This window comes from Petaurus breviceps, unplaced genomic scaffold, assembly GCF_028583685.1.
Source record: "Petaurus breviceps papuanus isolate PSGF00001 unplaced genomic scaffold, PetGlider_PUasm1.0 90510, whole genome shotgun sequence".
NCBI classification, from domain to species: Eukaryota; Metazoa; Chordata; class Mammalia; order Diprotodontia; family Petauridae; genus Petaurus; species Petaurus breviceps.
The window spans coordinates 3,779,680-3,795,858 of NW_027187267.1; the positions used below are offsets into that span (position 1 = coordinate 3,779,680).

At 44.4% G+C, this 16,179-nt stretch overlaps 2 protein-coding genes across 2 annotated transcripts in view; one reads left to right on the forward strand and one right to left on the reverse strand.

Moving 5' to 3' along the window:
- The window catches only part of TAGLN2 (transgelin 2), a 343,906-nt gene that overhangs the window by 246,451 nt on the left and 81,276 nt on the right, over positions 1–16,179 (reverse strand). The window lies entirely within an intron of this gene.
- Positions 15,785–16,179, forward strand: part of ATP1A2 (ATPase Na+/K+ transporting subunit alpha 2) — a 43,507-nt gene continuing 43,112 nt past the window's right edge. The window contains exon 1 of the mRNA XM_069062873.1: positions 15,785–15,936. Coding sequence (XP_068918974.1) covers positions 15,925–15,936 — 12 coding nt within the window. The 5' untranslated portion in view covers positions 15,785–15,924. The remainder of the gene's footprint in view (positions 15,937–16,179) is intronic.

A 16,179-nucleotide genomic window follows, 5' to 3' on the forward strand; every position in this document is an offset into this window, starting at 1 on the left:
ATTGCAGGGAGCTGGATAGATAGACTCTGATTCGATCCCTCATATTGCCCTGGCTAGGATTCCCCCCACATTATTCTCTACCACCACCCCTCATCATTCCTAAATCCTCCTTTAGGGGAATCAAAAAGACAGTCTCGAGAGAGGGGAGGGAAGTGGTATGTAGTGCTGGGCTTGGCATTTTCCAGTTCTTGAGCCTTTGAAGGGGGCATTGCCCTTTCCCTGCCCTGGCTCATTCCGGCTGACGCCCACTCTGGAATGTCACTTATGGATCCCTCTCTCAGCTGGAATCCCCACCCTCAACCCTCCCTCCTCTAGTAAAGTTCTTTGCTCTGTTGAGCATGGCTCTAACCCTTTCCTGCCCCCAACCCTCAGCTCTTCAAACCTTTGCCAGATGAGAAGGATCAAAGGATCATAGATTTTACAGCTAGAATGAACTTTAGGGCCCATCTACTTAAATTCCCTCATTTTATAGATGAGGAAACTAAGGCCAACAGTGAGAAAATGACTCCCCAAAATCCCACAGGGGAAACTGAAGTACCTGGAGGGAACTAATGGGAGAAAGAAGAGAACCCCTAAGGAGATATGGAATTTGGGACAGTATGTCTCCCACTCCCCCAACCTACTTATTTTTAGCAGGTTGGGGTTTCAACTTTTGATTTCAACAGAAAACCTCCTGAATAATGTCAGCTCAGCAACTCAGCAGAAATTTATAGTCTTAAGGGGTTGCCCAAGGCACTGGGAGGTTAAATAATTTGCCCTAGGGTCACATACCTGTTACCTGTCAGAGGAAATACTTGAAAACAGACTTTCATCCACTATTCCACAGTCTCCCCTTAACCCCACTATTTTAATCAACATGAATTTAGGTTAAAAGAACATAAAGGGCTTTTAAAGGAAAAAGAGGTTGCTTAGGAATTGCTTCTCACCATCTCTGGAGTCTGGCCCCTGGATTGCTTACCCAGCACTGGCTTGACCTCTGGCTCCTCCCCAATCTGTCACAGCTCTGCCCTAAAATACAAGTACAGATTGATGTTCAAGAAGTGCTTTTGAGCCTAGGAAGACAGCGGGTGTCCAGAAAAAGGACCCACTTACAAGACATAATTTGGGGGCCTGGAATCAAAACTTCTGCCCTGACATGCCCACAGACACACACAACATGGGCATACCTATATCTACCCATAGGCCAGCCCCTAACAAAGCTGCCAAGTTCTGAACCTGTGGGGAAAAGGATTGCCTTTTGGGAGCTTTGGGAGGGAACCAGGTATTCATTCAATTATTTCCTTTTCTGAGAAAGAGAGAATGCATGAATGAAGCATTAAGAGGTTACTACACACAAAGCCCTATGGGAAACACTGAGGACACAAATAAAAAAGCAGGACAGCCCCTTCTCTCAAGGAGCTCACATTCTAATTGGAGAAAAAACATATGCAAGTCAGATGACAAGGTCCCACGATCCTTAGGGTACAGTGGCAAAAGAGATGTTTATTGTCTTTTCTTTAATGTTATTTGCACTGATAAAATCATGTCAAGTTCTGATGGTGAACCATTTGATACTGCCAAGGCCTTTGTTGGCAAGAACTTTTCGGGGGAGTCTTCAGTAGCTGTGACAGTAGATTGCTTGGATGCCAGTCTGCATCTCTACAGAGGTTGCCTCCCAAGATGATGTCTGAGGGCAATGGGTGGGAAGCATTGCTCTTCTCAAGGCTTTTGGGTTCAAGGTCCTGGGCTGTCCCCATCAGGGTCCAAGGGGAGACAGTGGTCACGGACTGGCTTACCTGCCACATGTCTCTCCCTCAGGGTGCCCCACTGCTTCTGCTAGGAGGTTTTCCTGCCTGGTGTATTGCAGTTAGTAAGGGGCTGGCCTCATTTCTATTGAAGTAACTTGAAGGAATGGTGGTCTAAATGGTGGTGCCATTCCCCGGGCTCCTGTGCCTTTCGATGGTAATTAGTTAGCGATTGTTCTTGGTAGTGATGAGGAAGATGGACCCCCTCCTCACAATGATTTCTTCCCTTAATGCTGGCTATGGGGGCAGGGCTAGAAGCACATCTGGTGGTCTGAGGACACTGCTCTTCCCAAAGCTCTGTGATTCAAGACCCTTGGCTGTTCCCAGGAGAGTTCAAGAGGAGATAGCAGCAGTCAAGGTGGTGATAGAGTTTTGATTTACCTGGCACATTCTGCCACTTGTCTTACCCTCAGGGTGAATTACTGTTTCAGTATATGATAATTCCTTTTCTGCTTTCCTTTCCCTATTTGGGGAGGGGGTGTGTGGAGAAGAGACAATTTCTAGTTAGATAAGTGGTTAGATAAGAACATGGGTGAAACCTAAATCCTTCCAGCAACCAACAGACTTCCTGATTGGCTGAAAGTGATCCCAGCATTGTAAATTAACGCAAGTTTGGTACAGTGAACCCATGGCAGGTGGGTCCAGGTCCTGTTTGAGTGTTTGGGGGGGGGGGTGGAGGTGGTCACAAGGGAGCAATATATGTAGTATGTGTTTCAACCTAAAAAGGATAAGGGGACCAATCTGGGTCTGCCAAACTGTAAAGATTAAATTAGCTACTTTAGACATCGTGTAGTCTAGACTAGAATCTTATATATGCACCTGTTTGTTTTTTTTAATTATATTCAATGCTGGTCTTAGGGCAGTGGATAAATTGCTGGGCTCAGAGTCAGGAAGACCTGAATTCGAATCTAGTCTCAGATACTTATGAGTTGTGTGACCCTGGGCAAGTCACTTAACCCTGTTGGTCTTAGTCTCCTCATCTGTAAAATGAGCTGGAGAAGGAAATGACAAACTACTGTAGTATTTCTGCCCCCCAAAAAACCAACAAAACAAACCCAAATGGGGTCACAAAGAGTGAGACATAAATGAAACGACTAAACAACAATACTAGTCTTATTTCTGGATATTTCTTTCCTTTGTGAATAAGTCATATTCTTGTGATTTGTTGCATGTGGTGACAGAAAGAGAAAGGAAAAGAGGGAGTATATGATTGAATGAAGCATCTAGTTACAGTATCAGTAGCAGAATATGGGGCTTGAATGTGACAGATCTCTGAGGCCAGTGAACCCAGGAAAATGTCCAAGTCTAGGGAACCAAGGAATGTGTCAAAGTTCAGGGAACCCAGGAATATGTCCAAGTCTGTAGGGTCCCTGTACTCTGCCCTAGGTATCCCTGACTCACACAGTATTGTGAAAGAAGGTGCTGTCACTGATCCCAAAACACAGAGTTTCCACTGCCCAACTCTGTGCCTATAGCTTCTTGCTCTCAGCTCTCAGCACAGTCCAATGCATAAAACATTCCCCAGGGAACAGCTGGAACTTGGAAACACACATAGGCTCACAGTGAAAATTATCCCAGCAACCAGACTTCCCCACACTGCACTGCTGCGTTCTTTCCAATAACATCTCTTCCAACCACAGTCTGAGGACCAGTTTAAAGAGCACCAGTTCAGATCTGGAGCCTTCATATACTGCCTACAGCCACCTCCAGAGTGGGAGAGAGGTTGGTGTCCTTATTAGGGCTACTGGCAGTGATTCCTGCCTTCCTCTCCAACTGCTGTGCTGCCTTCTTGATTGGAGAAAACAAAGCAGGAACAGGGCGTTCCGTCACTCTAGCCAAGTGTAAAAGATCTGGGATGTTGGGAAAGCCACAAAACAACAGCACAGTTAGGTAGATTCCACAACTGGAAGAATGTCAGAATAATGTGGACCTAGAGAGAGGTCTTAAGTGGAGTGCCTCAAGGATCTGTCCTTGGCCCTGTGCTGTTCAGCATTTTTATCAGTGACTTGAACTGACAAGTTTGACTAGCACACAGATCAGAATTATAGATGGTTAAAAAAATATGAAAAGGAAAATGATATACTGAATGACAAAGTTAGGATCAAAAGAAATTTCAACAAGATAGAATGTTTGAAAGAACCTAATAAGGTGAAATTTAATAGGAATAAATGTAAAGACCTATACATAGTCTTTTTGTTATTGTTCAGTCGTTTTTCAGTCAAGTCTGATTTTTTCATTTGTGGTTTTCTTGGCAGAGATCTTGGAGCATTTCGCCATTTCCTTATCCAGTTCATTTTACAGATGAGAAAACTGAGGCGAACAAGGTTAAGTGATTTGCCCAGAGTCACACAGCTAATAAGTGTTTGAGCTTGAATTTGAACTCAGGAATGTAAGTCTTTCTGGCTCTAGGACTGACACTATACTACCTAGGTGCTACTTAGTCTCTACTCCACAAATATAAGATGGGAGAGGAGTGTCTAGACAGTAGTTCATCTGAAAAAGATCTGGAGGGTTTAGTAGTCTCTGTCCTATGCCCCCTTCATCTTCTATCCTCTCTCCCTTGCTGATTTCATCAGCTTCCATGGATTCAATTATCATCACTACACAGAAGCTTCCCAGATCCTATATATTGAGTCCTAGTCCTAGACTCTCACTTGAAATTCTAGGCCTGCATCACCAATGTGCCCATCAGACTTCTTTAACTTGATGTCCCACAGGCATTCAAAATTCAATTTGTCTAAAACCAAACTCATCATCTTTGAAAACCCTCTTCCTTCTGAATTTCCCTATTGTTTTCAAAGAAATCATCATCTTCCCATTAACCAAGGTTTCCAGCTTTGGTGTCATCGTTAGCTTCTCACTCCCCTCACATAGTCAATCTATTATATAAATTTTGTTATTTCTCCCACCCTCACAAGGTGTCTTATAGATGTCCCCTTCTCGCCACACACATAGCCACCACCCTGGTTCAGTATCACCACCTTTCATCTGGACTATTGAAACAGTTTTCTAATCATTCTCTCCACCTCAAGTAGCTCTGCATGCCAATCTATCCGCTATTTAGAGACCAAAATGATTTTCCCAAAGTCAAGGAAAATCTGACCCTGTCACTGCCTGACTTAATTAGCTCCATTTGCTTCCTATTATTTTCAGAATCAAAAATAACGTCCTCTGTTTTGCATGACTCTTCACAAGGTGGCCAGCTCCCTCCTATCTTTTAGGTAGGTTTACGCTTTCCTTTCCTTTGGTATACTGGCTTGCTCTCTTCCTCTCTCACAACACTCCACTGCTGTCTCTAAGAATCCCTCCATTCCTTCAAGACTCAACTCAAAAGATACCCTGTGCAGGGTAGAAAGAAACCTTTCCCAGGCCCCCTGAGCTGCTGGAAGCTTACCTTATAAGATTGCTTTTCCTATATTCTATGTATCTTATATTTATCTGTTTATTTACATGTTGATTCCCCCATTGGAATGTAAGCTCCTTGAGGGCAGGTCCTATCTTTTCCTTTCTTTGTAAACTCCAGCCCTGCCTCCCACTTAGCACAGTGTTTGTCACATAATAAGCACTTGAATATTTGTTGAATAAGTGAATGACCTGGTTGCCAAAAAAGCTAATAAGCTCTTGGGTTGAATTATGATATACATGGTGTCCAGAACAAAGGAATCTATAGTATCATAATACTTTGCCTTAAAGATAACATCTGGAATATCGTGTTTTGTCACGAGCCACATTAAAAATGACCCTGCTGAGTTGGACAGTGTTTGAAGGAGGATGGCCGGTATGGTGAAGAGCCTCATGATCACAGCATATCTGTTGAAGGAACTGAAGATGTTTGGCCTGGAAGAGAGAAGATCATGGGGGGAAATGATACCTGTTTTCAAATATTGGAAGGCTGCAATATGGAAGAGAGACTAGCTTGGGGTTTTGTTTTGTTTTGTTTTGTTTTTGGCTTGGTCCCAGAAGGCAGAACTAGGGATAACAATCCATAGAGAGGCAGCTTTAGGTTCAATGTGAAGAAAAACTTCTAACAATTTGAGCTGTCCAAAAGCGGAATGCACTGCCATGGGAGGAAGTGGGAACTTCTAGCCTGGAGGGCTTCAAGAAAAAGTTAGGTAAACATTTTTAACAATATTATATTGAGACCCTTGTTTTAGCAGGAGTTGGATTCAGCGATTGTTGAGGTCATTTTCAGTCAGATTCTGTGCATACTGACAGATGGGGAATGATCTTGGGAATTCTTCCCTAACTAAAGTCTTATCTCCATAGAGTCCCCACCCAAAGTTTTTTGTCGAATATCTTAGAACATGATTCATGTCTAATTTTCTACTGGTGGGAAGTAAAAGGGTCCCAGTTCCTATGCAAGTATTCAGGATAACATTGCATTCAGGTACATGACAACCTGTATCTCAACCTCACAGAAAATATAAAACAACATAACAGTAATTCAATAAAGGATCAATATAATGCTCTTTTAACTTCGTTGAGTCAAGAACCAGAGCCAACACTCTTGTTACATTGAGTCCCTTTCTCTCTAACTCTGTTTCCTCATCTGCGGAATGGAGAAAATAGGCCTTATTTTCTATGGGTGTCAGGCAAGGAGGCAGAGGCCAGCCATCAATTATTCTATGTTGGGGCTGCTTAATCTGCTAACCACACACTTCAGGCCATGGGGATGTACAAGAGAGATCTTGTTGGGAAACTAGGGGGAATTAGGGCTGAAATATGTGTAATGTTTTTGCATTAAAGAAATCAGATATAAATGCAATCTTCCCTTTGAAACCTCCTCGGATTACGGAGGAGGAAGTGACCCTGAGTTTTCAAAAGTTTTGCCAGACGATCTCAAGGGCTGGCAGTTCTAAACAACTTGGGAAGGGTCACAGGACCATAGAACTAGTACCGGAAGAGACTTCTCAGAGGCCAGCAAATTCAGCCTCTTCATTTTACAGATGAGCAAACTAAAGTTCACAAAGCATCAGAGAAGGATTTGAACCTGATTCCAATTTCAAAACATTATCCTGAGATTGTTGGTGGCAGAGTAGATAGAATGCTAAGCCTGCAGTCAGGAAAATCAGATCCAATCTCAGGCACTTACCAAATGTGTGCAAATCACATAACCTCTGTTTCCCTCAGTTTCCTTGTCTGTAAAATGGGCATAATAGTGGGCATAATAAAATGTGCATAGTAATACACCTACCTCCCCGGGTTATTTGATCCCAGGATCAAATGAGATATGATTTGTAATATACTTAGCACAGTGCCTGATATGTAATAGGTGCTATAGAAATGCTTATTCCCCATCCCACCCCCACCTCCATCTGTGCTACAGCAATTTCATAGGTTGAGCTGTGTGTTTGCTATGTGAGAGTCAGCCTGGCTACATCCTGGAGAGCCTCCCAGATGAGCAGAGTTTCTTAACCTAGGGTTCAGGAACTTTTGCTTTAAAAAAATTAATGACTTTACTTCAATAAATAAGGTTCTATTTTTCTATTTTAATCTTATATATTTTATTTTTTGCCTTTTAAAACATTCTGAGGAGTCCATAGGCTTCACCAGACTGCCCAAACGGTCCATGGCACAAAATGGTTTAAGAATCCCTGTTTTAAAGTATCAGATATCAGAGGGTGGTAAAGAGTTTGTCTGTGGAGAGAGAATATACGTGATGAAATCACAGAAGGAAGGAGGGAAGGAAGGAAGGAGGGAGGAAGGGAAAGAGAGAGAAAGGAAAGGAAGGAAGGAAGGGAAGAAGGAAGGAGGGAGGGATTTGTTAATCATCTACTATGTGCCAGGCACTTTACAAATATTACCACATTTGATCCTCTCACAACCACCCTGGAAGGTAGGTGCTGCTATTATGTCCATTTTAAAGATTAGGAAAACAAGGTTAGCAGGGGGTAAGACAGCTAGTAAGTATATGAGGTTAGTTTTGAACTCAAGTCTTCCTGATTCCAAGCCTAACATTCTATTCATGGTTTCACTTAAGTCAATACATTTTTAAATAACTGGGTTTTTTTGGACTCCTAAGACAGTGTAAGGTGTGTAGAGAAGAGACTCAGAGGTGAAAGGTATTGGCCTCTCTCTGAAGAGAAAACAAAGCACTGGCTAGGAAACGTAGCACTGGGATAAAAAGGCCATCTTCCCAGCTCTCAGCACCCTTTGGGGAGGGTCCTATTTTTTGAGCTCGAAGTCCAAGATCCCAGTCAAGAAAGACAAATGAAGCTGTGTCCAAGGCTTGAGCCTGTGTGAGGCCATGGAAGAGCGGAAGAAGCTGGAGGGAGACAACACAGCCTCCTGATAGGAGGAGCAGGGGAGGCGTGGTGCTCTGGGCCAGCACTTGGGTCAGATCTCTGGCCAAAGCAAACCTTCCTCAGGGGTAGGGGTGCCGCTCCCTCCTCCTCCCCTCAGATATAATCAAAGGCAAACAGGAACCCTAGAGAGACCAGCTGTGTCCCTTGATCCCCGTGCCCAGCATGGATCATTAACCCCATCTTCCCTGCAGCTGATACCATGTCTCTCTTAACTTCCCGGAACCTTGGAATCAAACCCAACCAGTGTTCATTGTGATATGAATCACTTAATGTCGGAATGCACAAAAGGCCTCTGGTTCCACCCCCTCTCATAGTGTCCTTCTTCCCTCTAATTGTCCCTCTAACCCTTTTTGTCCCGACCCCTGTCCTTTCCCTTCATTATGCCCCCAGACTATCTCCCTCTCCCCCAGAATCCCCTGTCCCCTCCTCCAAGTGTCTGCTAGTCTCTGCCTCTTTCCCTTCAATGCCTCTCCAACCTTTGACACCTACCTCAGTTTCTCCCAGCCCCTGCCTCTTTCCCCTTAATGTCCCCTCAAAGCTTGTCCTTTCTCCCCCAATGTCTTCCCCCAAACTATTCTCATCTACCCCTGTATCTTCCTGGCTTCCTTCCCCAACCACAGTCCCCCTAAGCCTTTGACCTTCTCCTTGCAACCTTTATGACTCTCCTCTCAAAGTTGTTCCCGGTCTGTCTCTGCTCAAGCTCCCTTCCACTGCCAATGACTCAAACCAAGAATTAAAAGGTTTCTTAGAGTCCATCTAGTCCGGTTCATACCTGACCCAGAATCTCTACAACATTCCTGACATGATCATTATCCCAAAAGCCTCCAATAAAAATTACTGCCTTTAGAAGCAGCTATTTTACTGTGGGACAATGTAAATCATCAGAAAGTTTCCCTTTCTGTTAAGCAAAAATCTTCATCTTTACAAATTCCTCCTACCAATGACATCTCACTCTCCTCTTTTGGGCCAAATATATACTGGAGTGTATACTACAATTATTATTAATATATATTATATATACTAATAATTATATATAAATATAATATATTATATGTTATATAATATATATTATAGTATATATTCCAAATATGATCTTGCTTCCATGTGACATCTTTTTGAATACTTGAAGACAAAAATCATGATCCCCCAAATCTTCTCTTTTATATTAAATGATCTCAATCGAGGTCTTTCACCATCCTGTTACCCTCCTCTGACTGCTTTCCAGCTTACCTGTGGGTTTTTGTCCACACTTAGGATTTTATCAGTCTGAGGAACTTCTGGTGTGGAAACTCTCTCCAGTAATAGACCAAAAATTATATCCATCTGCAAGTCATATCAATTAACAAACATGTATCAAGTGCCTGTCTGTGCTATGTGCCAAGCCCTCTGTGAGGGCTTGGGGAACTTACAGTCTTATAGGGCTGCCTGCCATGCTAAGAAATGAGTTGAGGTAACTTCCTGATTTCAAGGCTGGCCTTCTATCTGCTAGACTCATCAATGTCTATAGTTAAATATGTCACCCAGTACTTTAATGTGCTTGAGTGTCTGTCCCTCTCCGATCTGGTTTCCACAGTGCCTCCTTCTCAGGGAGCAGAGTTGGCTTCCTACTCCCATCCCAAGGGCAGCTACACGCACTTCCACTGATTCTCCCTTTCAATGACTGCTCCAATGGCAAAACTTTCACATTAGTACTATGTCAGGTATATAGTAGGTGCTTAATAAATACTTGCTAATTGATTAATTCAGGCAGGCTAGGAAACAGTCCTAGAAGAGTCTCTCTACCTTAGTAGCAGAGCACAGCATTATCATGAGTATCACTGGGGAAATGGAGGCATTGTGCACATCACACAGAGGGGAACAAGTTTGCTTGTACCCAGTATGGCTCCTGAGATATTGAAGCTTACCTTTCTCTCTGTCTCTGTCTCTCTCTGTCTCTTTCTGTCTCTGTCACTATTCCTGTCTCTCTATTTCTTGTCTTTGTCTCTCTCTCTCTCTGTCTCTGTCTTTCTTTCTCTGTCTCTCTGTCTGTCTCTGTGTCACTATTCCTGTCTCTCTCTCTGTGTGTGTCTCTTTGTCTGTCTCTTTGTCTCTGTTTCTCTCTGTCTATCTTTTTTCCTCTGTGTCTGTCTCTGTGTCACTATTCCTCTCTTTCTCTGTCTGTCTTTCTCTCTCTGTCTCTTTCTCTGTCTTTCTGTTGTTTTTTCCCCTGTTAGGCACACAGGAGAGAGACAGAAACAGACAGAAAGACAGAGAAAAATAGAGAAAGATATTTGGAGAAGCAGAGATATTATGGATGAGAATGGGAAGAGAATGAAAGGTAGAGACAAAGAAGAGAAGAGAACAGAAGAGAGGTGGTGACAGAGAAAGAAGACAGAGAGAGAGACAAGGGAGAGGGAAAGGAGAGAGAAGGAAAGATAGATGCAGGCAGTGAGAGATGGGGGAGAGGAGGAAGAAGTTTGGTGTAGGCCCAGAAGGTGGGGGTGTGGATGATGATGAGACCAAAGATGGGTGAGGCTGGAGGAGAGTGGGTTAAAAAAGGCTAGAAGAGCTCCCTGCACTTCATTCTTCCCCAGCTCCACCTCTTTCCCTCCCTCTCTCCTTCATGATCTTGAAACAACCTTCAAGTCTGGGCTGGAGGCCCCAGGAGGTCAGTCACTTAGGAAACAAAACTGTTTCTTGGAGACTTTGAAAGCCCATCTGCAGCCGATGCACGTCCCCAACCCCCGCTTCCCTGGTGTGTGTCTGCACACACACACACACACACACACACACACATTCTCTCATAGAATCTCACGTAGACACCCATACTCTCTCACAATCACTCAGCCACACACACACACACACACACACACACACACACACACATGCTTCTGCCCTATGGCACTCATACAGCATCACAGATTCTCTCCACCACATTTAAACTCATACTCCCACATAACACCACACACACACACACACACACACACTGCCCATGCTTCCACTATTGCAGACACTCACATACAGCATTACACAGATTCTTGCATACTCCTGCACATTTTGACCCGTTTCTACATACATGCACACATACACAAAATACATATTGAGGTCTGACTACAAAGAAGAGGCAATGAAATATAGAGTAAATGCTGAGCTGGATTTGGAATCAGGAGACTGGAATTTTAGCTCTACCACTTACTATCTTTGTGACAGCCTCAGTTTCCTCCTATGTAAAATGGGGGTGAAAATACTTTTGCTTACTTACCTCAAAAAGCTGGCATGAGGAAAGCATTTTGTAATGCCCAAAGTGCCATAGAAATGGGAATTTATTATTAGTAGTAAGTATTTTGATTTAGTGCTTGTCAGCAAATGAGTTTTTCTTCCTTCAGAAGTAGTCCCCTTTTGGTGGACCAAGAACTTCATCCAGGTTTACAATCATTGCTCAAAATCCCATTGAATTCCTCTAAAGTTACCATCTCCTATGTGAAAGCTTCCCTTGATGTGTCCGTTTCCCCTTCACTCACCTATATTTTAAAATTCTCTTCCACATTCACATATTAATACATTAATAAGCTAACATATATGTATGTATATGTACTCATTTTCACATATAGTCTCATTCATGCTTCCAATCAGATCCCCTACTCCTTAGCTCTCTCCATAGCAAACCAAAGAAAGATGTCACCCATACTATCTTTCATCCCTCTACCAGGTCAAATACCTTTCTGTCCCTTTCCATTCCTCCCAATTCAGAGTTGCCTCCTGTCCTGGCTTTCTGTGATTTCTCTTCTCAGCTCTTATTCTCCTTCCAGCTTCAGCCCATCCCCCTGTCTTCCTGGACCTTTTTCTTCCCTCCTCCTCTCACCATAAATTCCTCCTCACTCTCCCCTAGAGTCCTACTTTGCCAAAGGCCCCAGGCCAACTGGATGCCCAAGGGAAGAGAGTAGCCTGAGTCAGGTATCCAGACTCAAGAGAGTGAGAATGCCCATGCTCAGGTCCCAGATCCTGGGGACTCTGCCAGTGGGGGTGGGGGTGGGGAGAGAAAGGATCTCTCTGAGTGGGGACAGAAGGATACTGAAGTCCAGAGCAGAGAATACATTCTCCAAAGGAGAGTAGAAACAGCAGAGTTTGGGATCCAGGAATCCCACCCTTAGACTGCCGAATTTCATACCCACTGGGGCCCTCTTTCTCATCTAGTAACATTAAAGTCCATGTGAGCAGCAACCCCAAACCCATTGGATTTCCTTGGGGCTGCCAAATGTATGGTGACCCCTAACTATGTCCACTGAGCAAACAGAAGAGAACGTAGCCCTTGCCTTAAGAGGCAACCTAAGAAAAGTCAGTTTTCCTGTGGTCATTATTACTACTACGACCCCCAGAGATAAATAACAGAAATACTGTTATTTCCATTTTACATATGGGGAAACTGAGGTTCATGGAAGATTAAATCTTACTCATGGTCATAGAGTTAGCTCCAAGTTACAAAATGAGGCTTTAAACCTAGGCCACCTGATTCCAAGACCAGCTCTCTTTTAACTGTTCCACACTGTCTCTAAAGGAGGCAGGAGCTGCAAGGTTGCAAGTGGGATGACACTGGTTCTGTCTCAACATCTGGGCCTAATTGTCTTTGAAAATAAGCATAGTGCAATGGAAAGAACACTGATAATAAGAGTTGGATAACATAGGTCTATGCCTCACTAGCCTTGTGACCTTGGGCAAGTCACTTTCCCAATTTGGGCCTCAGTTTGCTCAGCTGTAAAATGAGGAGTATGGACGAGATGAACTTCTTTTCCAGCTCCTCTGGTTCTCATGGAGTTATTTTTAATTGTGGGAGATATTCTGAGGTTGGAAATCTCCCCTATCTTTATTTTTCACTGCCCCCACAAAGTAGAGAAACTGAGGTCTATTGAGGATCAAGGACAGAAGACAATCCTAAGGCCCTATTGTTCCCAATGAAAAGCCCAGATTCTGAAGACAGATTAACCTAAATTCACCCTTGCCTCTTCCTCTAGACAAGGCAATCTCTTCAGTCACCCCAGTGACCCGAGTACAAAAGAGAAAGCATCTACGATGTGCTGAGCATTTTTTTTGTTTCCCAAATATTATCTCATTTGATTCCCATCTTACAGTTGAGGAAACTGAGGCACACAGAGGTTAAATGCCTTGCCCAGGGTCACACAGCTAGTAAGTATTTCCAGGCCCAGTACAAAGTCCACTGTGCCACCAGCTGCCTCTAGTTTTTCTCATTTCCTTGGTCCAGGGTCTCTCTAAGGAGATGTCCTTCCTGGAGTACAAAATCAGTCCCTTCCTTTTCACCCTTACCTCATACACCCATAGCTCTTTATACAGCTAAAACTAAGATTTCATCCTCCCTCTGCACCTCCAGACGTCTTTGCTTTTCTCTTCTCCAGGCTGTATTACAGGGGAATCATTTGCAGGGTCAAGGTAGGGCACGAGCTAGGGGTGGTGCAGGGAACTTATGGGTTCTGCTCTACCTCCAACAGGCATGTCTGTTCGGAAGTGGGCTCTGCCCCCACCGGATCCCTGTAATGGAAAATCCCAGCGGCATAGCAGGAAGGGGGGGCAGTTATTTGGGGAATTCGGTCAGGGGCCTTGAACACAGAGATCGGATTTGCCAGAGAGAACAGGCGATAATCCCTCTGTGGGGAGCTCCCCTCTGGAGTCAAGAGACAGACCTGACTCAGCCTTGGAGGGGCCCATGCTCCCTAGGACCTCAGCCCTTATTACATACTTCTCCTTGCTTTCTTTCTCACTCTTCTCTCTTCCTCTGTCCAGAATGCAATCATTCTTTTTTGTAGGCATCTCAGTCCCTCACTCTAGCCAAAGAACCAGGAATATACTGCTAGAAAATCTTGCCTTAGCACAGCCTCTCTCCCCTTCCCTACTTTTACCCAACTCCCATCCCAGAAGAAGGAAAAGTCTGTAAGGAGATGGTGGGTATTCTTTTCCCTTCTTTCTCTTCCCCTGTCAGCTCTTGATCCCTCTCTCTGCTTTTTCTCCCCCTTATAGCAACGATAATGTTCCCAGATTCTGGGGGCCCACTGGACCCCATTCAGGGCCCATTTAATCTATCCTGACTCTAGAATGTACACTATCAACCTCGATCGAGTTAAAGGGATCCCCACCAGAGGAGACTACTCATTCTCTGTCAGTAAAGACACCTCGGTTCGAATGATTGCTTCAGTATTAGTTTCCTCATCTGTAAAACTAGAACATTGGACAAAAAGACTCTCGGGACCTTTTCAGTTATAAATCCTCTGACATGTTGCAGAATCTCATGTTCCTCCCTAGTAGGAAAGTTTTAATGTCTAACCTCAGTCATGCAAGCTGTAGCACTTTAGCTCTTTCTCTGACTGGGTCTTCCATGGAAATTACTCATAATAGTGATGTTTAATACTTGTAAAACATTAAGATCTGCAAAGCACTTCACAAATATCTCCTTTTATCCTCATAAAAACCATAGGAAGTAGGTGCCATTATTATTCCCATATTACAGATGAGAGAACGGAGACAGATAATGATAAAGTGACTTGCCCAGAGTCACACACAACTAGGAAGTGCTCAAGGTCCCATTTGAATTCAGGACTTCCTGACTCAAGGTCCAGTGCTGTATCTGTTGTGCCCCTTGGGCTGCCTCACTTCCCCTGGTGCCATTTTGCAGACTCAAAAACTGTTATCAAGTTGGTTTTCTGACCTCTCTTCCTAGTCTCCATTTCACCTTACTCTTGAGTGCCCCCTTTCCATTCCCCTTCCTAACTCCCTTCTCCAAGCATTTTCTCTCCTCTAGATTCTATCCCAAATGCCAGAACAGGGAATGAGCCTTAAAACTCATTTTTAAATTTAAAATTTAAAATTCTAAAGGAAAGGAACAGGAAAAGAGGTCACTTCATATGCCACCCCACTGAAAAGAATCCAGGGGCACCCAGGGACACTTTGGGGCCTTGGTCTGACCTTCCCACATCATCCATTCATCTTGAGTCCTGCCTGCTCTCCTGGGGAGATTAGATGCAGGATTTGGAGGTCCTTGTCAGTGTTTCTGTAGCTTGGGGAGATGGGAAGGAAGGTAGACGTGGTCCAACTTCTAGCCTCTGTTAGAGGGCTGAGGAAGCCCTTGCTCTTCCATCTCCAGGCCAGGGCACCTTCTCGAGAGGCTTCAATGGTGCAAAGGCATCATGATCTAACGAACAGAATGCTGGATTTGAATTCTGGTCCTGGTCATACCACTGACCTGCTTGTGTGAACTTGGGCGAGTCACAACCAGTTTCTTCATTTGTAAAATGACAGTCTTGGGCTAGGCAGTCTCTTCCAACTCTAAAATTATATAGTTCTATAGCCTCCTATATAAATAAGGGCTGAGTCCCCAATTTTCTCTCCCACTACACTCCAGCCCTCCACCTTTCTCTTCCCTCTTCATGGGGATTGAGGGTTGAGGATCTAAATGAACAGACCTCCCCCTCCAATCTTTTCTGCTTTATGAGAACTATTTTGAAGAAGTTCCACCCTCTCCTCATCTGCAACCCCCACCCCAAGATCCCCCCACTCCTCTGTTAGTGGCTGCCAAAGGCAAGTCGGGGAGACAGAGAGAAATTGGGGAGGGAGGGCAACCATCAGGACAAGAGGCACTAAGGGGCTGGGGGGAGGAGCCCTCAGGGATCCTATTTCAACAAGCGGCTCTTTTCCCGAGCAGGAGGGGGGCGAGAGGGGGAGAGAGACCTATTTAAAGCTACCCTGTTACTTCGGCTGTCTCTGTCCTTCTGACTCGATCTCCGCCTGTCCGAGTTGACGATCCTTCCCATTGGCCTCTCCGTTCTCAGTCCCTGCAGTTCCTCTGCCCCAAGATGGGCCGCGGGGTGAGTACCCCTGAAAGCTGAGCCCACCCCCTCAGCTACCATGTCTCTTACCAAGCATGGAGCTCTAAGGAGGGAAGGCTGGCAAAACAGGGACCAAGAATGGGGGTAGAGAAGAGAGAGTGGGCTGTGGTAAGGAAGACCCAGGCAGGCAATTTAGAGATTCAGAGGTGGGCTCTCTCTCTCTCTCTCTCTCCTTTCTCTCTCTCTCTCTCTCTCTCTCTCTCTCTCTCTCTCTCTCTCTCT